Here is a 26149-nt window from a genome sequence, read left to right on the forward strand (position 1 = left end):
CAACAGAATGCACAAATCAGTACAAAATTAACATTTTATTGATTGGGGCCAGCATATTTCTACTAATACAGTTGAATTACCAACCCTTTTCATTCTTAAGCCTTCATAGGTAAGCTGAAACTTTTCCTTCCTTTCTGGAGGCAATTGAGAAGATACTGGTCTACTTCCAAATAAAACCTGGGTGTGAAAAAACATACCCTTTTTTTGAAGTAGGTTCTCCACTTGTGGTACTCTCGGATTACTACTTCTATCCGCCGTTTCCAATACTTCCCTTCTGTTGCAATAGCCTGAGGAAGAAAAATGTTTAAAAAATAAAGTGGTGGCGGCGAAGTACAGTGGGCCCATCACTTGTGCTCACTTTACACACACGATTGCAACCTTACGTGGGCACAGGGGGCAGGGAGGAATCAATAAACAAAGAGTGGGAGAAACCCATTCCCCACTCTTCATTTATTTCCCTCCCACCTACCCACTCAACAGGTTTTCCTTGTTTATTGAGCTCTGGGAAGGTTACAATTCCCAAAGAGGTTTAATAACCAATCCATTTCCCCAGGGAACTGTGGGAATTGTAGCTCTGAGGGGAATAGGGATCTCAAAATAACTCTTAGCACCCTAAACAAACTACACCACCTGGCCTCTAGCATCTGACACACCATCTGCCTGATGGCGGGACCCACCTGCCCACCCAGAACTGAAAGGAAGACTACAATCAAATATGTGCATTTGCTTATGTACTGATTTGTTGTGCTCCTTACCCCACTCTCTACCCCAGTGTCAAAACACAACAGAGAACTATGGAAAGACAGGAAGGGGCAGATAAGCAAAGGCAATTCAGGTGAAAGCAGCATAAAATGAGATTAGCCCACAGCATGAAGAGATATCCACTGTACCACAGTCACATTTTTCTCTGCCTGATGTACCTCAGGGCGCCGGTGCTCATCTACCTCCACAGAACCATCCAGGGGAGTCACAAAGTGGCACACAGGGTTCTTCCGCTTCTCCAGATCTGCAACATGAACCAGAGCATTAGCAGTGCACATCTCTAGGGGGAGCAAGTCAGGTCAGATTTGACTGCCATGCTAAGTAAGCCACAGAGCTTCCACTGTTAAAGAACCAGGGATGTGCACATGCCAGATTCTGCGCAAGTGTTAAGAAAAAAACGGCAGTGGCAGTGGGCGGCGGGCTCCGTGCCGGGAGGAGGCTGCCCAGCGAAGCCAGCTTAGCATCGCTGGGCAGCTTCACCAGGCAGCTTCCTTTCAGCGCGGAGCAGAGCCCACCACCCACTGCAGCCATACCCAGCGTATAAGACAGGGGTCTGCAACCCGCGGCTCCGGAGCCGCACGTGGCTCTTTTAGACCTTTGCCGCGGCTCCGGGGCGGATACTAGCGAGGGGAGGAGGCGCATTGTGCGCCCCGACACTCCCCACTGTGGCGGGCGCTGTACTGGCTGTGACGTCGCATGGGGGCGGTGCGTGCGTTAGTCACGCACCGTCCTGACATCACCTTCCCGCCCGCTACATTGTAAGGGGCATGTATGCTGGTCACTGCATTGAAAGGGGGCATGTACACTGGTCACTGTTTTGAAGGGGAGTGAAGAACACACACACACAAAAAGGTAACTTGTTAATTTAACATTTATTTCTATGAGGAGGAGTAATTCTGAGGGGTCAAACAAAGAAATAATAAAAAAGTGACAAAATAGTTATTTTTATAATGACGAGTTTTGCGGCTCCCAGGTTTTTTTTCTTTGGAAACGGGTCCAAGTGGCTCTTTTTGTCTTAAAGGTTGCAGACCCCTGGTATAAGACGACCCCCGACTTTTTAACCTCTTTTCTGGGGTTAAAAAGTCGTCTTATACGCTGGACTCTACGATAGTGAACAATTGAACTAGGGAGACATCATGTCTGGGGGGTTTTCAGGTTCAACCATCCCCTTTTAATTTTATTTTAAAATGAAACCTCACCATTCAATTAAAAATGTTCAAGGTTACTTTCAATAATATTAAAATAAAAAGAACAGAGATGCTATCCACAGAGAAGAGAGGAACCAAAGGAGGGGCAGATGGCCTTGTTCTCACCACGGGCAAATTCCTAGGGAACAAAGAATGGGTGAGCAGGCCTTGGCCCCGCATCCCACTGCCCTCTAAAGCATGGAGGGGGTTAGAGGAGACAGAACCTTTCCAGTGGTGGAGCCTAAACCATGGAGCTTTCTCCAAAGGGAGACTTCCCTGCCGCTGGCATTACTGGGGTTCCTAGGAAAGGCTGAGATTCTGATTTCAACTGGTATCTGACACAACGGAGAAGTTGCTCCCTCTGCCTGATTTGGCTATGGGGTGTTTCTTCCTGGTTTTGTGTGACAAGATTGCTTTGTTGAGGCTTTTATATTGCTGCTTATATTGCCTGCACACCCTGAAAGAGGACAAGGCATATGGTATGTAATAAATAAACAAAAGTCCCAGGCTGGCCACGTACTAATGTGTGGATTTTCCCAAAGCACCCAAACACATTTAGGATGGGCAGAACTTACACTGAATGTACCAAGCCCTCCAGATGGCGTTGTTGAGCCGGATTTTATCCCTACACTGAAGCTTCAGGCCTTTGAAATTCTTCCACTTGGGTGAAACCAACTTGCCGCTGCAACAAAGCAGAGAAGGTTCAGATTTAAACAACAATAATAAACAATGTATTCTGAAGCAAAACAAAGCAAAAATACAGCACACCAGGCTGACAGCTTTGAAGGCTACTTAGTGTCCTCTGCCTGGGCCTGAGTTTTAATTCTGACCAGGCCTGAAAGCAGAGCTGAAGGGGACAAGTTGTGACTCATGGGGATACTGAAACCCCTTACTATAGTCTATCTTGCTGCCAGGGCAAACCCATGTTTCTACTCCAGCCAGCCCTGCTCACATACAACTTTTTTAATTAGGCAGCAGATATTTAGATATTCTGTTCTGTTGAGGTGAATATATGCCTTAAAAGAGCCACATCCCTTTTGATCACTGTGCTAGTTTCTGGATTTGGGGTATAGTCAGTGCTATTTTTCTAGAAAAAGAGGTGCCGGAACTCACAATGAACACCTCCCTTGTTCTCCTATAGGTAAGAGTAAAGGTAAAGGACCCCTGGACAGTTAAGTTAAATCAAAGGAGACTATGGGGTTGCAGCGCTCATCTCGCTTTAGACCAAGGGAGCCAGCGTTTGTCCACAGACAGCTTTCCGGGTCATGCGGCCAGCAGGACTAAACCGCTTCTGGCGCAACAGAACACCATGACGGAAGCCAAAGCACACAGAAATGCTGTTTCCCTTCCCGCCACAGCAGTACCTATTTATCTACTTGAACTTTTTTGCGTGCTTTCGAACTGCTAGGCTGGCAAGAGCTGGGACAGAGCAACGGGAGTTCACCCCGTCACAGGGATTCAAACAGCCAACCTTATGATCAGCTAGCCCAAGAGGCTCAGTGGTTTAGACCACAGCGCCACCCACGCCAATAATGGCAATGGTGTCCACTTGAGAGGTGTCAGAATTGAGTTCCAGCTAAAAAAAGAAAAGCCCTGGATATAGTACTCTGAAGCAGTGGCTTTAAAAACTGCCTTGTATAAGCTTCCTATAAGCCTTACAAGGTCAGGCTACTGCATTTGTCATTTTAACCTAATAGATGACAGCTCTCCAGGGTCTCAAGCAGGGAGGGATTTCTCCCATCCCATCATTTTTCTTAGCTGGAGATGCCATGAGTTGAACCTGGGACCTTTGCCCACAAAGCATGTGGTTTTCTGCTGAGCTATGGCCCCTCCCTAAGGAATGCTGGAGAGTCCCATGAAAGCCCATCAGGTCTTTCTTTGTAAGGTAATTGCTAGTGAGGACAAGCTTCTCTACGAAAGGAAAGACAGCTCACCCACTACTGTGGATTACCATATTTTTCGCTCCATAAGGCGCACCGGACCATAAGGCGCACCTAGTTTTTTGGGGGGAGGGGGGGAATCAAGGGAAAAAATCTTATTCCCCCCCCCCCAGGCCCAAAGAGCAAAGAAGCCAAGACAGCGAGCGGGATCCATCCCGCTCACTGTCTTGGCTTCGTTTTTAGCCGCGTGCAACCTCTCCTGGCTGGAGAGGTTGCGCGCGGCTTTGGCAAAAGACTAGACAGCCAGCGGGATGGATCCCACTCGCTATCTTGGCTTCGTTTTTAGCCACGGGGCTGGGGCGGGGAAGCCTGAGCTTCCCCCGACCCCAGCACCCAAAACAGGTCCAGGAGCGGCGGCAAGGTTGCGAAGGTTGTGAGTTCCAGCTGCGCTCCAAAGCCTTCAGGGATAGCCGCCTGAAGCCTTTGGAGTGCAGCGGGACCTCGCGCTGCACTCCAAAGGCTTCAGGCGGCTATCCCTGAAGCCAGGTCTCCCGGCTCTCATAAAAGGAACCCAAAGCCTTTGGAGCGCAGTGCAAGGTCCTGCTGCGCTCCAAAGGCTTCAGGCAGCTATTCCTGAAGCCAGGAGAGCGAGAGGGGTCAGTGCTCACCGACCCCTCGCTCTCCAGGCTTCAGCGAAAGCAACGCGTAGCCTCCAGAATGCGGAGGGAGCGCTCCCTCTGCGCTTTGGAGGCTTCCCATTGATATCGCTGAAGCCAAGGAGCCTGCATTCGCTCCATAGGACACACACACATTTCCCCTTAATTTTTGGAGGGGGGAAAGTGCGTCCTATAGAGTGAAAAATATGGTATCTCCTGTAACTGCAAGCCATGGGGTGAGCGTTGGGATGTTCTATGACACACCCAGTTCATAAAGGGTAATGGTAAGACCCAAGAGCCTTAGAAGTTAGAACATACCCAAGAACCCTTTGCAACATGAAGGGATTCAATGGTTGATGGACAGAAGTTCCTTCTCAGCTATACTGCTGAAAGCATTTCCTGAGAGACTACCTAAAAAATGAAGCCAATGCCCTGAGAAATCAAGCCCATCCAGAATCATCTGCAACTTTAAAAACATCTTTTGCGTTTCAGGATTGGTTGGGTTCGGGAATTTTTCCTGTGTTGAAAGCTGGTGAAGATCAAGACTGAGAAAGTTTTTAAGTGCATTCCTGCAGGATGGCCTCATTACATGAGCCAAAAGTAGCCCTGAAGAGGCTATAAGGGAACTATTAACTCTGGCACAGCACAGATGGGGCATGCTTCAATCTCTCTCTCAATGCTGCCTTTCACAAGCAAATTCTGTGCAAAAAGGTTTTAAAGGTCACTGGCGCTTGCAACAGACAGCAAGCCAAGAAACAAGGAAGAAAAAAGAAATAATCACGTGGAAAACAACTTGTACGACAGAGGATAGACTTAAATATTAACCTCTTGACCATCTCGCCACACTTACCAAACACTATTGCAGATAGAGGTGAAAAAACATACTTAAAAAACGAACAGAGGAGCGTCTGTTCCAATCTGAATTTAAAATGAGGAATGTGGTCGCTAGAGCATGGAAGAGACAGAATTAAGTGACGCCAAATGACCTCAAATGATCAGTTCATTCAAAGACAGCAGAGGAAGTCCATGTTTTGCTGAACCGCAGAACAGCTGATGGGGTTCATTGAAGAACAGCTATTTTCAAACTGTTTGTCATCATGAGAGGGACTGAAATGTGCCTTGAAACATCCAGCCATGATTCTTGATGCACCGACCACTCCCTGCCCCTTAGAGCAAGGAAACCACATGTAGTAGCCATTACATGCACACACATATATGGGCAGTGACATCATTCTGAAGGAGGAAGCAAGCACATGTGGGGATTCACTGATGCTGGCTACAGTGCAGCTAGCACAAGTTACCACCACTAGCCAGAAAGCACAGAAAACTGCCTGGACAAATGAGAGGGCAGGATGCCAAGAGGCAACAAAAACTGTGCCAGGATATCCTGGGTTTCGGAAGCTGATCTAAGCCTGGGGTAGGCAACCTAAGGCCCATGAGCCACAAGCGGCCCATGGGGGTCGTTTAACCGGCTCCCGAGCCGCCCCCAAACCAAGCTGCCTGCTCAGCGAGTCCCCACATGCTGTGCTAAATCGGTGCAGTGCAACATGGGGACACGCTTCCATGGTGCCGGAAATCACATCTGAGCAGATGCAGACACTGGAAATCGTTTCTGCGCAGACGCAGACGCCATAAATCACGGCTGCGCACGCTCATGTGCGTGCACAATCCGGCCCACAGAGGGATCTCCGCTGGAGTGAACCAGCCCAGGCAAGGCAAACCTTGCCAACACCTGATCTAAGCTGATTTAAAGGATGTGTGTGTGTGTTTGTATACTGAAGACAGTGTTCAAAATCAATCTGGAAGAAAATCAATGCAACCCTAATGAGCACTACAATCGATGGTTTCCAAGAGCGGGAGATGGATGGGCTTTTGAACTGAGTTTACAAAAGCCGCATGGGATGTGGGACCCAAATGGGCCCTGCAGCTCTTGCTCCTTTGCCACCCGCCTGGCTGTATGCAACGTGATTTAGTGAAGCAACTGCAGGCATGAGAAGGCCCGCAGAGGCTTGGAAAAGCGACAGCTTTCCCTGCATCTAGTGCAGGGACAAAAGCCCTGATCTCTCACACCTGCTGGCCCAGTGACAGCTGCTTGCTTTTCCCTGGGACTGCCAGAGCTGGCATTATTCCCCAAATAATCCTGTAATGGCTCATGGCGACAACTGTGTCTGTGACGGGCTTAAGTCTAGACAGGGTGGACACGGCCACCTGGCTTCCTTTCTGGTCCACTGCTTGGGAGGGGGTGTTTGGCTTTATCTGTTTTTAAGCACTTTGAGCAGAATGGCTGATGACACATAGGACCTCTTTAATCCTTGCCATGCTTTAAAAGAAAATGCCTCGCCCGATCGGGAACACAAATTCACTAAACACGAGGCTCTCCCTCTGGGTTCATTCTCTGATGTTACATTCCATTTGAAAAAACCACACACAAGGGAGCAGCTACAATTTCTGGGTCAAAACAATGACATAGGAAATCCATAACCAGACTTCTTGCTGCCTTAATGTAAAAACTGTCTTTAACTTAAAAGTTGCGCTCTGTCATTCTGACTTAACGGGTTGGTTAACTGCATTCCTAGAAAATATCCAAAGTGAAGTTCATGCCCCTTAAACTCAAAATCAGGGTGGATAAAAATCAATGATTTTTTAAAATAAAAAAAATAAAAAAATGATATTTTTTTTTATTTAAATCAGATTTTTTTGATGTAAATCGGATTTTTAAAATAAAATGCCTTTGGGGGAAAAATATTTCTAAAGATAGCTTTCTATTTAAGTTACATTATAGTCCAAAGGCTATTCATCAGGAAATAAGGATTTGATTTAAGTTTTTCATGTGTGCTAAAACTCAGTCTAAGGTTGTTGGTTTTTTAAAAAATCGTTCAACCACATCAGTTAACAAACTGATACATATGCTATAATGTTATTGTTTTAGTTAAACAAATCGTTTAAATTGTTATTAAGGAAATGATTATTTTTCTCCTTCCAATAAAGTAAGCAGGAAAGCTGTCCAAATATAAACAGTTAACTTATTAAACCTCACAATAGTTTCATAATTATCTGTCTATGTATAGTATAACCAAATTAGTAATTTTTGATATACCGTATTTTTTGCTCTATAAGACTCACTTTTTCCCTCCTAAAAAGTAAGGGGAAATGTGTGTGCGTCTTATGGAGTGAATGCAGGCTGTGCAGCTATCCCAGAAGCCAGAACAGCAAGAGGGATTGCTGCTTTCACTGCGCAGCGATCCCTCTTGCTGTTCTGGCTTCTGAGATTCAGATATTTTTTTTCTTGTTCTCCTCCTCCAAAAACTAGGTGCGTCTTGTGGTCTGGTGCGTCTTATAGAGCGAAAAATACGGTAACTGTAAAATCTACTCTGAAAATTTATTATTCCAAAACTGAAATCTTCATTATTAAGATTATACCAGCAAGAATGAATCTTTCTGTAAAAAAAATGATTTAAATCAAGTCTTACTGACTCGTGATTTAAATCAATTTGACTTAAATCAAATCCACCCTGCTCAAAATAGGTTCCTAAATAAGATTTTAGTGACTTGCTGCTGCACATTTTACAGCCAACCCACTGACAATTGCTTTGTCAAAAGTGGGTAGTAAAAACCTGCGGAAGGAGTTTGACTGCATCGAGATGAATGTATACTGGCTTCCCCTCGCAATGATATTGTCAGGTAACTGTTTAGCTTCTTCTGTATTATGCTATTACCACAACACCTGACCTATGCAGCTCCTGTACTTGCTTCCCAGCTTCCCACCCGTTATTCCAGCCGTTGCCAACCTGATGCCCTCCAGATGGTTTGAACGAAAACCCCTGAAAGGCACCAGATTGGCAAAGGCTGCTCCATTCCATTATATAGCAATAAAATATATAGTACAATTTAAAACAAAACACAGCAACCACCAAACACACACCATCCTGCTGGACACTGAAAAGCACAGACTTGAATCATCTGCTAAAGCAACTCTTTGTCTCCTGAGATTTCCAGGGCTTTCAAAAGAGTGAATGGCCAAGGTAGACATAATTCTTCAGCTTCTTTTGTTGCCTTAAGAAGAAGAAGAAGAGTTTGGATTTGATATCCCGCCTCTCACTCCCTTTAAGGAGTCTCAAAGCGGCTAACATTCTCCTTTCCCTTCCTCCCCCACAAGAAACACTCTGTGAGGTGAGTGGGGCTGAGAGACTTCAAAGAAGTGTGACTGGCCCAAGGTCACCCAGCAGCTGCATGTGGAGGAGCGGAGACGCGAACCCGGTTCACCAGATTACGAGTCCACCGCTCTTAACCACTACACCACACTGGCTCTCTTAACCCCAATTGCCTAACATACAATGAAACTGTGGCTACAGGGGTTCAGATATTCCTGGTGTCCAATGCTCAGTTTCCTATCAAGCAATACCGGCGATGACAACCTCTGCATCATGTGCATCCAAAACAGCAGGAAAAGGTTTGTGCAACAAGGGTATCTGTGTCTCCCACTTTCACAAAGTAAAATTGCATGGGATTGTTTGGGATTGCCTTAGCCAGCAATCCCAAGACACCAATCAACAGATACGGAGGGCCCAAATATATGATACAGTGGTGCCCCGCAAGACGAATGCCTCGCAAGACGGAAAACTCGCTAGACGAAAGAGTTTTCCGTTTTGGAGGTGCTTCGCAAAACGAATTTCCTATGGGCTTGTTTCGCAAGACGACAATGTCTTGCGAGTTCCTGCTGGGTTTTTTTCCCTTCCCCCCCTTTTTCTAAGCCGCTAAGCCGCTTATCAGCTGATCCGATCAGCAGATAAGCCGCTAAAAGCTGCTAATAGCGCTAATCCACTAATCTGTCAATGGGCTTGCTTCGCAAGACGAAAAAACCGCTAGACGAAGAGAATCACAGAACGGATTCTTTTCGTCTTGCGAGGCACCACTGTATTTCAAATGCATAGCATGCAGCTTTGGCCACAGGTTTTTCTCTTGAATACAAAGCATGTGGGTGGGGGGTCCCTAGGAATGCAGAGTGTGGGGAACCCCTCCCTCTCCAGCTGCAATCTTGGTGACACCCCCAGCCCTGCATTAGCCTTGGACAGAGAGGTTGAGATATTTATTTATATTGTGGCTTTTTTCCTTTCAGGCCACAGACATGGTATAAATGACAAGCAAATGTATTTCATCAGATTTACACCCACACCATCTTCAAAGGAGCCCAAGGTGGCAAACATACCAATACTAATAACAATTAAAACGTCTAGTAAACAACTGAAGACAACCTTCCAAAAATCAGTTTAAAACTCCAAAAAAAGGCTCCAGTATGTAGTTAGGGTGGGCTAGTTAGATATTTTTCTGTATGTAAATGTTATTAGGAGTTATTAGGAAGGCTGGATTTAACAAATACTGTAATAGTAATCAAATATTGACAAACTTGTTTAAAAACAAAAGTAGCTCTACAGTCTGGATGTGTATAATGCACTCTGCTCTCTCTTGGCTGAAATCCTGGAGGGAGAGATTCAAGTTCTCAGTCCAAGTTAATGGTAGGTCAGATAATAATTAATCCCCAACCCAAGAGGCAGGCAATACTTTAATTAACCTGCATCGCATGAGGTGACTTTTTAAAGCTGCTAATTCCCAAAAGGTCGTACTGCCTCCCTTTAATCCTGTATTTCCTAAGAGCAACGTGTTCTTAAAAAAAACCCACAAACCTCTTGTGCCATTTATTTACAACCCCCCAGGGAAGATAAAACAGCACGGGAAAGATATGAAGAACATTCGATTTGAGAAAGCAAGCAGGCAAAGCTGAGTTCATAGTAAGTTCTGAAAGCAGGGAACCATCCATGGGCAAACTGGAGCAAATGCATCCTGGAAGATCAAGGAATGATCAACCTATGCAGCAGTGGAGGGAAATGTAGCTCTGCCCCCCAGCCTCAGTTTGTTCTCAGCTATCCTCCCCACCAGTATACCTGAAGGAGCGTCTCCACCCCATCATTCTGCCTGGACGCTGAGGTCCAGCGCCGAGGGCCTTCTGGCGGTTCCCTCATTGCGAGAAGCAAAGCTACAGGGAACCAGGCATAGGGCCTTCTCGGTAGTGGTGCCCGCCCTGTGGAATGCCCTTCCAGCAGATGTCAAAGCGATAAACAACTACCTGACATTCAGGAGACATCTTAAGGCAGCCCTGTTCAGGGAAGTTTTTAACGTTTGATATTTTATTGTATCTTTGGTTTCTGTGGAAGCCGCCCAGAGTGGCTGGGGAGGCCCAGCCAGATGGGCAGGGTATAAATAATAAATTATTATTATTATTATTATTACTACTACTACTACTATGGTTTTCCCAGTAATGATGTATGGAAGTGAAACCTGGACCACAAAGAAGGCTGATCGCCGAAGAATTGATGCTTTTGAATTAGGGCACTGGAGGAGACTCTTGAGAGTCCCATGGACTGCAAGAAGATCAAACCTCTCCATTCTTAAGGAAATCAGCCCTGAGTGCTCACTGGAAGGACAGATCCTGAAGCTGAGGCTCCAATACTTTGGCCACCTCATGAGAAGAGAAGACTCCCTGGAAAAGACCCTGATGTTGGGAAAGATGGAGGGCACAAGGAGAAGGGGACAACAGAGGACGAGATGGTTGGATAGTGTTCGCGAAGCTACCAGCATGAGTTTGACCAAACTGCAGGAGGCAGTGGAAGACAGGAGTGCCTGGTGTGCTCTGGTCCATGGGGTCACGAAGAGTCAGACATGACTAAACGACTAAACAACAACAACAACAACAACAACATCCCCCCCCACCTGCCCACTTTGCTACTTAGCTACCAATCCAGGGGGTGGCACTGTCAGATTCCTCTTCTTCAGCCTCAAAATTGCCCTTGTAGAACTCAGAAGGGAGGAAGATGGGAACAAATCTAGAATTTATTGACGTTACCTCTGGCTCCACCTGCTGTTGGCTTCCTGTTTTACACCTCACCAGCCCCAATGAGCACCAGCCACCACTGCTGCACAGGACACTTTTCTACTAGTGAGGCTTCCTTGTGCTACTTTGTCTTGCAAACTGAACTGCTGCTTGGTGGTCACATGTTATGGTATAATCTGACTTTTTGTACTGATGTGTTACCTGCCCTTCACCATAATGTCCCAGGGTGGGTTAACCCTTCCCCCCCCCCAGTACATCAGAGGACTGTGGTGGCTCCTATTAACTAAATCTAGGTGTCAAAGGCCAGGGAGCTGTGCCTTCAGCATACAGCAAAAGCTATACAATGAAGGTGTTAGATGCTCCTCTGTTGGGGGTGGGGGAGAGCGAATTTCACAGCTTAGGGGCTGCCACAGAGAATGCCCTCTCCCAGGCTGCCACCCTGAGGATGATGGTATAATTCCCCTAAAATTAATCTGGAATCCCTTGCCACATGCAAGAGATTACAACAGAAGTTGTTTATTACTGGGTGGCATTTGTGTCTCGTGTGACTTTCTATTTAATTTTATCAGGTAAGCACCTGCGCAGCATCGCAGCTGTACATTAGGAGCAAAGGGGGGTAAATGCTCTGTGATGCTCCACAAGGTGCAGCAACACAGCTGAGTTCATGAAACAAAAGCAATTCCTTACAGCTACACTGCAGCAAAGGTTCGTCTTCACTATTTACCCAACGGCCATGAAACAGAGGGTCAGAAATGAAAATGGCAGGCTACTATTTCCCGCCCAGAAAGCCAGCCCCAGCGTTAAAAACAACAACAACGCAGGTTTTCAGGTTTAAGAAACCTCCCACCAGTGATAATAGCACAAAGCTAAAGCACACAAGCACTAATACAGAGACAGTGAAATAGCAGAACAACAGTAACAGAACAGCTCTGAAAAGGCACAGGACAAAGAGGCCGCAGATCGCTGGCCCTTAAAGTACTACCTGCAGAACCGCAGCAGGGGGAAACTCTTGTGTAGACTGTCTCGATGACAGAATGAAAATTGATGTTTACTGCTAAACCAAACTTCAAGCAGTAAAAGAGCACATGAGCCTTGCAGATGGCTTCCCCTCTTTGCCTTGAAACAAGTGGGGAGAGTGATGCTACTGCACTTAGGTTCTGGACATCTGGGTGGCCATTCTGAGGACAGGATGCTGGACTAGAGGGACTACTGGGTTGGCTGCCTGATTCAGCAGGCTATTCTTACGTTCTTCATGTTAACTAATGCTTTCCTTCCCTGATCTGGTGCTTTCCAGTTGTGTGCTGGGCCACAACTGCCATGATACCTGAGCTGTGGTCAAGCCGGCTGGGACTAATGGAAGTTGGAGTCAAAAAATAACTGGAGGGCGCAAGATTGGGAAGAGCTGCTTAGTGCATTGCACATGCTGCTTCAGTGGACCACAGGCCCTGTGATTTGGCTGCTATATGCTCATTGCTCCTTTGCCCTTGAAAGCAACTATGCTCTGAATGACCGTGTGCATCTCATGTATGAGAATTTTCACACACCATTCCACCTTGAAGCAGACACAGACCAAGTAGCAAAGCAGTGATAATCATAGTGAAAGATTATTTCAGAAAGGGGTAGCCTGAATAAGGGAAAGGCAAAGTACTGTTGACAATACTATGCTGAATCAAAAGGCTGGGTTGTACAGTGGAGAAACCTGACTGCCACAGTTCAGACTGCAGCATGGGGTGGGGGTTAACATTTTGAAATGCTCCTCTTTGCTTATACCATTTCCAAACCTCCCAATTAATAAAAATATATCAGAAAACTAAAGCAAGAACAGCAAATGTTACAAAAATACACAGAAGAATTAGTAACACAACTTATTAAAGAATGCTTCCTGGTATCAATTCCTTCTCCTTCTGACACAAAACCTCTCAGCTTCCTGGCTCTTACCTAGGACACCACCCACTGACCTTGGCTCTCACCCAGAGCCTAAATGAGTTCAAAGATCACCCACAAGATCTCACAACAGAGAGGCGTCATGGAACGTGGTGACCTCACCCTGGGTCGCCCACAGCTTTGACCTACTCAGCACTGTCAGTTCCAAGCTACAGAAGATTTGGATTGGTGAGTTTCCCAGAGGGTCCAAAGGATGGTAAATAGGGCACCCATCCGCTTATAGTCCTCTGCACTTCTCTCCTCTTCCAGTTGTCTATTAAAAAACCCATAATAAACAAATGGCCCCTTATGCCTGACCCTACTCCCTGCTCAACCGTGCATTATTTTCACATGTTAACACCCTTAACTGCACTATAATTATAGCTGATGGTTTATTTTATAATATCTGCATTATGTAAATAATTTTTATGTTATATAATAAACATTATATATATATAGAAAGTGCAATATATTGGTTTTAAAAAGAAAACTAACTTTTACTCTTAGTATGCTAGTTTTTATAACTCTTAGTATGCTAGTTTTTATGGGCAGACATGGGGAAGTATGAAAAAGTGATTATCTCCCACCTGTAAATCTGAAGTGGTACAGTGCATTCAACCATGTTGGCATCTACATTCTGTATGTAGAAAACACAGCCAACAACTAATTGTATTCGGGCAGTGAGTCACTGGTAAATCCTTGTAAAAGATGAGTGGTATCTTTTTGTTGCGACTTATTCAATTCCTAGTTGGAACTCGGTCATAAAACCGTTAAGTGATGATACCCATATTCTGCTACACTAACCAGACTTTTAAAACAATTAATCTGAATGCACAATAATAAAACTGAGCAACTTAACACTCCTAAACCTAATTCTCAATACACATTCAGTTACCTAGCCTTTTCAGTTCAACTGAACTAAACAAACCAGTTTTGACAACGGCTCACACTTTCTCCACATTTCTTTATTGTTAAAAGAAAATTAATCTAATCTCTTTTGTGGGAAACTGGACGCGTGAATTCAGCTCTCTTCAAGCCAAAACTAACAATATTTTCTCAAACAAAGGTTCATTCAGAGCATCAGATAAGAACGCTCACTTATTGTGCTGCGGAGCAAAAAGGCAGACATGCAGGACAAAAACATTCCTGTATTGAGCCAATAAGAATTGTTATTTCCCTCCTGTCTGGGCGGCTTCAATGAAGTCCAAACTCACCCACTGACTTGTTTGTATACAGTTTTCAAAATGGCTAGAAAGCAAATCCCCAACTGCCCTTGAAAGCTTCAAGCACAGCCATCGGCTCACATCAAGGAAGGACACATTTAACTCTGGCCTAGTGCCCTATTGCCATGAAGAGGAAAGAGCTAAATTGGAGATCATATTTAAGGGTGTTTTTGCAATCTTATTCCCCTTACCAATAGGAGTGGTTGAGGTCTTGTGAGACTTGCTGAAGCCAATCAGGAGTGTGTACAGTGCATTTCATCAGTCTGTGGTGGTACTCTAGCTGTGACCCTACCTGCATAGAGACAGGCTGGCTTTGGTAATCCAGTCTCTGGTAATGTGCACAACATTGCGGCACCATAAAGACTTACATCCCCCTCCCCCCCCCCACATGTTTTTTGTTATCAGTGAGCTGCCGAGCTTCCTGTGTCAGTTACGGATATTGTTTGCTCTCCTTTTATGGTATCATGTATTTATATTGATGTTTTAATGCGTTATAAGTTGCTTGGAGACTTTTGGGTAATAAGCATCTAACAAGTCTAATAAGCAACAGCAGTGGTGATAGCTATTATTATAATAAGAAGTGACTGAAGAACCTGCAACGGGAGACTGCAACATATAACTGCAATCATCAATGCTGTGACTTGACTCAGAGCAAGAACAATTATCCCTTCGGAAACCCATATTTTAAAGCAACCTGATGAGATCAAATTGTTATTTTTTATTCCTATGGCAGAGGGAAAGCAAGGGGAGTTATGCCATATTGACACTTTATTTGGCAGTGCCATAATTTCTTCTACATATTTGACAAGCTGGTGGGGTGTAAGGATAGAGAACAGAGAGGATGCCCTGGAAGAATTTTTTATTTATCTCACTTCCTGCCTCTAAGAGAGCCAGTGTGGTGTAGTGGTTAAGAGCGGTAGTCTCGTAATCTGGTGAACCGGGTTCGCGTCTCTGCTCCTCCACATGCAGCTGCTGGATGACCTTGGGCCAGTCACACTTCTTTGAAGTCTCTCAGCCCCACTCACCTCACAGAGTGTTTGTTGTGGGGGAGGAAGGGAAAGGAGAATGTTAGCCGCTTTGAGACTCCTTCGGGTAGTGATAAAGCAGGATATCAAATCCAAACTCTTCTTCTTCTTCTTCTTCTTCTTCTTCTTCTAAAAATAACCTTTGGGATGCCTGCACCCAGTGCTTTTTTCCCACCATGAAGTTGTTATAGTAAGGGCCACACTTTTTAACAACAAAAAACAGAGGTGCTGGTACTGCGCACCCCTGAATACCCCCCAGAAAAAAGCAAAGCTGTTTTCCTTCCTTTTCTGCACTACCTTGCTAGAGCTTCATGAGTGCAGAAGAGGATGAAGGTTTAAGTGAGGTGCAACAGAAGTCTGTGCGGAGCTGGTTTAACACAGAGCACTGGACTACAAAGGAATGTTACACGAGATCAGATACAACTGGGAGCAAACTCTTGTCCTCCTTTAAGTTATCAAGGGTTCCTTTATTGCTTTTATTACGGCTGGGATGGACACGAAGAGAGGGGACGACGTAGCTCTGCCACTGTTACCATAACAAGTTGCAGTTAACATGCTCAGCTGCATTTTGCTTGCCCCACCAAAAAGGTTCAGCCAGGGGCAAGAAGACGCCAGCTGGCCACAACAAATGAGCATGGAAGACGGGACAGAGAACTGGATTGGAGTTCAAAATCCCAGTTCAACATGGGCTAAACTGGGACACACTTATTTGTCAGTTTGTAAAATTGTGACTAAAAAACGACCCAAGTCACAGGGGTGGTTGCAAGAGACATTAGACTTTAAAATGCAAAGCCAATCTGGTTTAGCAAGTACAGTGGTACCTTGGAAGTCAAACGGAATCTGTTCCGGAAGTCCGTTCGACTTCTAAAACGTTCGGAAACCAAGGCGTGGGACTGGATGCAGGAATCCGTGTTGGATGTTCGGGTTCCAAAGAACATTCGCAAACCAGAACACTCACTTCCGGATTTGCGGAGTTCGGGAACCAAAACATTCGACTCGCGAGGTACGACTGTACAAAGAAATGGAAGATTTCAGAAAATTCAGCTTCTCTCCTGCCGATGGTATTGCAAAGGCTGGGAAGATTCACCTGTCAAAATTAACTCAGCTATTTGGCTATTGCATTTCCAGGAGCCCTGTTATCCTAAAGATGCGAGAACTGTTTAACAATGTGATGTGAGTCATAATTCCGGCTGAAGTTGAAGCATTTCCAAAAATAACTGCCAAGCTGGAAGTGTCACCTTATGGTTCCTTCCAAGTATTAAAAATGACCACCCAAACCAAGTAACGGGTGCTGGCAAATAATCAAATGCTTTGGGATTCTGGAGGATTCCAAATTCTGCAAAGCCTTTAAGTCTAAGCAGCAACTCCAGGTTGAGATGATGTTTTGTTTATCAGCAGAGCTGACCAAGATGGCTCTTGTGAAGTACCTCAAAACAACCTTATTCCAATTATTTATTAGCCTGTCTCTTACCCTAGATGAACAGGAGCCTGGGGAAGGTTTACTGACTTCATAGAACAGTGAGCTGTTTACCACATACAACAGGTGGAGAAACCTGAAGCTAGGCTCTTCTGTCACCAAGGATAATGTAGCATTCCCCACACAACACGACAAGCCTATAAATACCCTGAAGACTACAAGGATCTTATTCTAAACAGTCTCCTCGGTGTTCCAGAAAAGAGCATTTTGAAGAACCAGCTCACCTCTCCCACGCTGAACCTGTCCACAATGCAAACTCTCTCACACAATACAAAAACAGTCCTTCAGTTACAGCTCAAAAGCTCATCAACAGCACCTGTTTACTGTTGAAAGCATTAAACTGAACAGAAACCAGGCAAAACATTAATCACAGAAAAAGTTAGTCTAGAATAATAATAAGTTATAATAAGTTAGGAAACCCTGTGAAAGCCAAAAGACCTCTTTCATAGCCTAAACAGGATTTGCAACAAGTTAAAATGAGATAAATTTTCAAAGTGACCTGTATCACAGCAGCCAGATTTTAAAAGTATGTCCTTGGAATGTGTTATCTGAATTCTAGAAGTTAGAAAGCAAAAGCAAACATCTCTCTTTTTAAAATTCATATCACTGGCTGCAGAAAAATCACAGCACTTGCTTACAGGGTAGCCCTTTTACGGAGGGTAAGGAATGTGTTTTAAAATGCTTTGCATGTTTGGCTTGCCTCATCATATTTGCCACTCCTGTGTTGGCCAACAAGGCCTGAAAAAGCCACGTCAGTTCCTGGTTATTTAAGGGCATGTAGCAGAGGGAGGGGTCATCCTTTTGGCACCTCTTGCTGTCCTGCAGTTTGAAGTTTCCCAATTTATCCTCAGCAGTGGATCTGGGGTGCCATTAAGGGGAGCGAAGTTTCACACTGATGGATCTGGCCTACATGGGACAATCCATCTGTGTGTTCCCAATAAGACAGGATTAAGACCAGGAAATGGCAGCAAAAAGGATTTTAAAACCATCCTAGCATGGAGATTTTTCAGTCCCCCAAACTTTTCCACGGGAAAGCTTTTGCATCACCATCTCTCTAAGCAGCACAGGAAATAGTATTTTACTGCACCAGACTCGGCTGATAAGAAAATTTATTCTTTCAGATACATAGATGTCTTCATCTAAGGCAGAGTTGCAAAGGTTTATTCATGTTGTTGTTTTTTAAATGCTTTCCAGTTCATAGCTCATGAGTTTAGCCACTACACACTTCACCAAATAGCCAGGCATTTGGAAAAAATGAGTCTACCTGGAAACAGATACAGGTTATTTTCTCCCATACCCCTGATTCATGTCAGGAGTAGAAATAATTCAGGAATGGATTGTGATGAAAAAGAACAGCTGCTGCAGGTTTATAAAAGACAATTAGGTCAGCTTGACGGCTTCTCTAGTAATGTAATGATATGCATATACATGCATAAACACACACACATCATAGGTCAAGAACAGCTGCTCCTGAGCCATTCAGAGCAACCTCTGATCATTAAAACAAAATGTATGGTGCGAATGCAATTGAAATACTCACAGTTCTGGTAACCTCACTTCAAAAAAGGATACTGTAGAGCTGGAAAAGGTTTAGAAAAGTACAACCAAAATTTTCAAGGGGATGGGGCAAATCCCCTATGCGGAAAGGGCTTATTCAAGGCTTTTTTAGTTCAGAGAAAAGACAAGAGAGAGAAAACTTGACAGAGGTGTATACAATTATCCATGATGTAGAGAAAGGGGACAGCAGAAAGTTGTTATCCCTCTCTCATAACATTCTGGAATTTGCTCCCACAAGAGGCAATGGTGGCAACCAACTTGGAGGGCCAAATTTATGGAAGATAAGGCTGTCAAGGACTACTAACCATGCTGACTATGTACTACCTCCACTGTCAAAGGCAGTATGCTTCTGAATACCACCTGCTGCAAAACACAGGGGAGCAGAGTGCTGCTGTGCTCAAGTCAGGTCAGGTCAGCGAGCTTCTCACAGGATCTAGCTATCCACTGCGAGAACAGGATGCTGGACTAAACTGGCCATTGGCCTGACCCAGCAGGCTTTTCTCATGTTCTTAAAATGAATATTTAACAGTAGAAAGTATACACATAATGTTACTGCAGTAATCATCTACCTACAGCATCTTAAGAGTTAACACAAAGCTGGCTGCCGTCTTCTTTTTCCACTCTGAGCAGCTGTACACAGCCAAAAGTCAAAGGCATCTCATCTAAACATTTATCCATATTCCGTAGACTGATGCCAAAGGAGATGAAACGAAGAAAACAATGAAAAAGAGGGACCAGCACACTGGAGAAAACATGAACCATCTCATCCAAAGACACAAACTAGCAGACAACAACAACAACAACAACTCTTCAAATAATTATTCTTTTACTGAAGACTACCGGTATATTCTCTTGCTCATATAGAATAACAGAATAATATATTTGTAGAGTTGGAAAGAACCCTGAGCGTCATCTAGTCCAACCCCCCCCCCCATAATTTGTGACAGAGGGCTTAAAAACCTCCAAGGAAGGAGAGTCCACCACCTTACAATGAACAAAAGTGTCATTCCGTAGTGTCTCTCGTGTTTTTGGGGGGTGGAAGCCATACCTGACTGACTGTATATAGTGAAGAAAACAAACCATGTTGCATAAAAAGCAGTGCTCCCCCCCCCCCACCACCACTTCAGCGTTCTTGTTGCAAAGTATTAAGTGTGTCTATAAGTATTAAGTCCAAATCTGTGTGATCCAGGTTTCAAAGAGGTCCACATCTAGGCACTTCCAATGTCTCGTGATGACTAACTTTGCAGCTGTTAACAAGTGTAAAATTAAATTCTTATTAATTAAATTCTGGGGGTTGATAATTAAGCAACACCACTTTTGGGTCCAAAATGAACTTTTGTTTTATAACCTGATTGGTCAAATGTTGAACTTTTCCCCCAAACCTTCTATCATTTATTATTTTAACTAGAATAATTTTTTATTTACATTTAAATTGCTTGGGAGAAAATGTAAGTAAAGTACTAATTGCTGCTCATTTAAAAGAAAGTTTTTGTAAATGTGTGAATGATATTTTACACCATATTAAAAAAACCACAGATTAACAAGTTGTCTCAGGATAATTGTTGATGTTGAAAAATTTACACAGATTACTTTTGAAATGTGATTCCTAGTTTTCAGTGGTTTGTGTTGCATTATATTAAACAGATGACTGGCTATATCCCAAATGAACCAAATGGAATACCAACTGGGATGCTACTGAATTATATGGAATGATGTCTAGATAGTACAAATGTTGAGACGGTAACTAACTTATTAGTAGTGGCAAAAATGTTAATTCCCAAGTACTGAAAGAAGAAAAGTAGAACCTCTGTTATCAGAATGGCTTATGGAACACAGCTATAGCGTATAAACATATCATATAAACATATGATATTTGGGTTCAGGATTTTCTACAGATATAGATAAATTTGTAAAGAAATTGTCACTATCAATTTTTTTAAAATGATATCATTAGGTGATGAAGTGCAATCTTGTTTTCATTGGTTTAATGAACTGTTTGGTTGATGGGTTAAGCAAACCAATTTTTAAAATAATGTGATGAATTATTTACAGTTTTTATTTCCCTTTTTCATTGTGTTTTCTTTTAAGAAATGTTATATTGTTTTATGTACTGTATTTCATAACCATTTTATTATTGCAAACCACTGTGGGGCCAAATGATGGGCAGTCCCTACATTTCTTAAATACGTAAATAAGTGCTACAAAGGTGTTTGGAAACTCACGTAACAGGCAGGTAGATTTGTCAAAGACAGGGCTTGGGGAAAGGCTCCCCCATTCATGCCTCTGCTGAGTGGTGAAAACCACATTTGTGGCTGGCATTCATCTAAAGAAGACATACAAATGCTCAGCAGAGACGCCTTGAAATTGCTGCTCTAAATGGAACATCAGGGCTCAGCATGAAAAGTCTCCAACCTGGAGCCATTCTTCAGCCACTGGGACAGAACGGAGTGATGAGAAGTCAAGTGCTACCTCACTTAGCACATCAGAGCAGTTCGCCTTATCAAGTGGCACTTAATTATCCTACAATGTGGCGAGTGCTGGTGAAAGGAGTGCAGTCAGTCTGCTTGTGCCCATGACTGACTCCCAGGCTGCCAGCAGAGAAGCGATGGAATCAAGCTGCAAACATCGACACCTCTGACAAGCTTGATAAAAGGAGCTGCCATTCACTTATCTGCTTAACAAAGGCCATGTAAAAGGATTATAAATACAAACTTTCCCTTTGCAGAGACACTTTGGATTTTATAAGCCTTCCAGCTAAGCAGCCAGCTTTTGATGTGGAAGCAGGGGTGCTTTTGAAAGGATTTTTGGTCTAGTACAGAGCAAAATTAAAAAATTAACAGATGCAGCTTTCGTTTGTTAGCATAGGATTGCTGGAATACCAAAGGCAAATCTTGAGCAGTATCATGCCTGACAGGCAAACTACATATTATATCAGGGGTGGGGAGCATGTGCCTCTCCAGCTGATCTGCCTGAGATGACTCCTTCCATCTCTACAGTTCTATGACCATGGTGGCAGAGACTGAGGGGAGCTAGAGTCCAACAGCATCTGGAAGGCCACAGATTCCCCACAACTGCATATAACAGCCCTCCAACTATTCTATTTCAAATGAAGAGAAAACTTGGAAGGCTGCAATTTTGAGCTAAGGAACAGCAGGTGGGCTGGAAGAACTAGGGGTTTTCCTCCCTGGCCATTTCTCCCCATTCATATATATCAGGGGTTGGCAAACCTGGGCAGGTTCATGGTCCCACAGACGTCACAGTGGGCTGGAGTGTACGCGTGCACACGAATGCGCAAATGCTATTTCCGGTGCTCCTTCCGGCACGGAGGAGGCACGCGCAGCTTCCCATTGGCTGCAGGAGCTTACTGCAACCAATGGGAAGCCAGTCAGCTTCACGGAAGGCAGACCCTGCTCTGCTCTGCACCAGTTTAGCACGGTGCACGAGAGCTGACCAAGCGGCCGGCAGGGGTCCATGGGCCAGTTAAACAACCCCCATGGCCGCATGTGGCTCATGGGCCTTAGGTTGCCAACCCCTGATATGTATGAAGGCAGCCCTGCTTAGCAAAGATTTTAATGTTTGATGTTTTATCGTGTTTCTACTATTCTGCTCAGAGCTGTCCAGAGGTGGCTGGGGAAACCCAGCCAGATGGGCAGGATATAAATATTAATTATTATTATTATTATTATTATTATTATTATTATTATTATTATTATTATTTCCTGCCAAAGAATTTTAGATGAACGTCAACAAGTGTAATTGTGCATCTGAAACCCCATGTTTTCTCTCAACTGTGGCTTTTTACAGAATGATAAGCTTTGCAAGAAACAAACTGTAGGAAAAAACTTAAGGAGAGCTCCTGTAAATGCTTCAGCAACATGAATTTTGCAAGGGATCAGCAGCAAGTGGGTGGAAGGCAGGTGGAGAAAAGAGAAGACATTTAACATCTATTTACAGGCAACTATTTGTTTTGGGTTGGTTAAGTCTGAGATGGTAAAGTTTGAGAAGTCCTTGCTTAAAGAATGCAACGCAGACCTCTCAGCCTTTGTTGACCTGCTGCTAGGGACACAGCCCATTTAGTATTGTGAACTTCTTGCCTTGGTTTGTTTTAGCATAGCAGCACAATCCACAAGCACCCTATCAAGAGCAACACTTTTCTGCCATTGGGAGAGAGAGCAGGCAGTTCTGTCAGCACACAAACAGGTACTTTCACAAAGGATTCCAACTAAGAACATATGCAGACTTTATATGAAAATGTTAGCTATCTGATTCTATACCCACTGAAGGGTCTCTCTAACTACCCATTTTGGATTTATTTCTATTAAATAAATCAAGGCATGGTGGAATGTGTTGTTATTCATCTGAGGTTGTATTTACCTAATTTTAAGACCTGCTAAGGAAGAGATGATTGTCATTATGCCCTGATACGTAAAACCACAGAATTCAAGGAGGGTGTACTTTCTTTTTTCCTTTGCAAGAAACAAACTGTAGGAAAAAACTCAAGGAACGCTCCTGTAAATGCTTCAGCAACATGAATTTTGCAAGGGATCAGCAGCATGTAGCAGACATGTAGCAGACATGTAGCAGCAGCATGTAGCAGACATGTAGCAGCAGCATGTAACAGACATGTAGCAATAACAGTCAGATTATGCTTATTCCAATTCTAATAGTAATCATCTGTGTAGCTACAGAAACCGAAGTGCCTATATTTTCACAATATGCCAGTATTGACTGAGCCCTCCTCCCAGAAGGAAATGCAAAAAAAATTGCCTGCTAATAGTTCTGGGAAATAACTATTGCACAAGCAGGAAGAAAACACTTGGAGCAGCCCCAGCAATGCAAAATGGAACTCAGCAACAGCAAACCCCGTGGTACCAGACTTTGGGGGCAGAAGTCCAAGACCCTACTTAGGGGAATGAGCAGGTGGGACCCCAAACACAGCAAGGCTGCCATTTTGGAGTAGGTGAAGTCAGCATTCAAAATTCCCCAGGCGCACTTTGCAACCAAATGAAGATGCCCGGGCCTGACATCTCCACCATCTGGGGATACATGCCTGGCCTGGGGATCCTTGGATCTTGACTGTTCTCACACAATAGCAACACATCCTGTAGAATTTTATTCATTTTATTTTATCTGCACAATCAGAATGAATTTCAGGAACCAAAAAGTTGTATTGAAAAATTTAACTTTTGAGTCGTCTGGCCAAAAAATGGGAACGAGGCATTCCATTTTGGTGACTGAAACCCTGGTTTAAGGAGCCATTTGCTGCCTAGCTTATATATCTGAGTTTCCAACAGTGGTGAAGTAATACCCACCTACTGTCTGAAGAGGGGCATTCCAATAAGGCAATCAAATCCAGAGTCTAAAATTACCTAACTGCACCATTTTCATTTACTACTGTTTTCATTTCATACTGTAGTCTGAAAACAGATGGGCTCTGGAATGATATGGAATGACAAGCTCCACTAGAAGCAAACATGTCCATTACAGCGGATATAACAGCTTCAATAAACAATGCTGTGATTCCTGTGTTACGCAACTTTTTCCTTTTCAAGCAGCCACTTCATCCACAGGGAGGATACTGCTCAGAATTTTGATGCTGTGTTCTCATGCCAGGGATTCAATCCCATCAAGCGCAGGAGGACTTGGTTCCATGTAAAAGGTAAGGTAAAGGTAAAGGACCCCTGGACGGTTAAGTCCAATCAAAGGCGACTATTGTGGCGCTCATCTCGCTTTCAGGCTGAGGGAGCCGATGTTTGTCCGCATGTGAAGTCATGTGGCCAGCAGGACTAAACCACTTGTGGTGCAACGGGACAACGGGATGAAAGCCAGAACACACAGAAACGCTGTTTACCTTCCCGCTGCAGTGGTACCTATTTATCTACTTGTACTGGCATGCTTTCAAACTGCTAGGTTGGCAGGAGCAGGGACAGAGCAACAGGAGCTCACCACCGTTGTGTGGATTCAAACCGCCAACCTTCCAATTGGCAAGCCCAAGAGGCTCAGTGGTTTAGATCACAATGCCACCTGCGTCCCCTTGGTTCCGTGTAAAGAAGCATAGAAACAGGATGTGCATGAGGTATCTAGAGTCTGCAGGCTGAAATCCTACTTTAGGATTCTCTGGATGATCGGGCTGCAAGGAATTCAGGCATGGAACTGTCAACAGCACTTCATCCTAGGCAGGATGCAAACTGATCATCCAGTGCATGTCTCTGTCCTACACAGGACCTTCTGTACATAAAGCATTTTCAACAAACGGGTGTCCAAATTGTCCATGGAGATCGCTGAATGAGATTATGCACTGTCTCTAGGAGGCTTAGCCCATTGATGAACTGCTCTTACAGAAGGACACAATTTCTGTTTAATAGAAAACAATCTTTCTGAAGCATACAATCATTTCTTCTTGTTCACTGTTGCCCCTTCTTGGACCCTAAACCACAGAAACGCAGGCCTTTTCATTTCACATGCACTATAAACAAGTCCATAGTTCCAGCTCTGTAGGAACACAGAAACAAGCCTGACCCACAGCTGGATGAGACAACTAAAGAATCCCAATCTAATGCTCTAAGCTCTTTGGTGAGAGATTGGTAGGTACAAATGTACCCAAAGTAAATAAATGCAACAATAAGGCTAATGCTTGCTTGGCACAGACTCCAACCACTGAAAGGTAGAATGATAACTTTCTCATACCCCCAAAATGTAATATGAACAGTGCAATCAACTTTCTTTCCTTTTAGTCAGATCTGCTGCTTTCTATTATCTTTTTAAAAATATTTACTACAAATAAAATGCTCTGCTAGTCTTTTAGGCTGCTTCCCAAACCACTTCCTGTGAAAAACTGCCCACTTCAGGGGTTAATGCTTTGTCTGTTAATGACAGATTAATCTCCCAGAGGTAAACTGGCTAATCAGGCAGGAAAAGTGTCAGTCAATTTTTCCAGCATTACCTTCACCTTCACCAGAAGGAGATAACAAACCACATGATCCAATGGTTGGTTTCACAGAGACCATTGTCCTTGCTTTTCTACTGCTGAATCCCCCTTCTGTACATTTTACAGGGCTGAGGTTGGTAAGCTGCTCCTTTTACAGGGTAAAAGATGCAGCATACCAAATCCAGCCTTGTTCCTAAACTGCACACAGGAAAAGGAACAAGAAGAGACTGTTCTTTTTTATCTTACCTACTAGCCCCAAGCTGTAGCAGCCTTACAAATAAGTTCACAAAAATTAAAGGTAAAGGTACCCCTGCCCGAACAGGCCAGTCTTGACAGACTCTGGGGTTTGTGCGCCCATCTCACATCTATAGGCCGGGGGCCAGCGCTGTCCGAAGACACTTCCGGGTCACGTGGCCAGCGTGACAAAGCTGCATCTGGCGAGCCAGCGCAGCACACGGAACGCCATTTACCTTCCCGCTGGTAAGCGGTACCTATTTATCTACTTGCACCCGGGGGTGCTTTCGAACTGCTAGGTTGGCAGGCGCTGGGACCGAGCAGCAGGAGCGCACCCCGCCACGGGGATTCGAACCGCCGACCTTTCGATCGGCAAGCCCTAGGCGCTGAGGCTTTTACCCACAGCGCCAC

At 44.3% G+C, this 26149-nt stretch overlaps 1 protein-coding gene across 2 annotated transcripts in view; it reads right to left on the reverse strand.

Annotated features, from left to right (window-relative positions):
* MLXIP (MLX interacting protein) overlaps positions 1–26149 on the reverse strand; it is a 54810-nt gene that overhangs the window by 22489 nt on the left and 6172 nt on the right. For both annotated transcript variants that reach the window (XM_082204125.1, XM_082204126.1), the window contains exons 2-4: positions 2525–2631; positions 921–1006; positions 198–287 (exon numbers count right to left, since the gene is read on the reverse strand). In XM_082204125.1, coding sequence (XP_082060251.1) covers positions 198–287; positions 921–1006; positions 2525–2631 — 283 coding nt within the window. The remainder of the gene's footprint in view (positions 1–197; positions 288–920; positions 1007–2524; positions 2632–26149) is intronic.

This window comes from Podarcis vaucheri, assembly GCF_965113315.1.
Source record: "Podarcis vaucheri genome assembly, chromosome: 16".
Lineage (NCBI taxonomy): Eukaryota > Metazoa > Chordata > Lepidosauria > Squamata > Lacertidae > Podarcis > Podarcis vaucheri.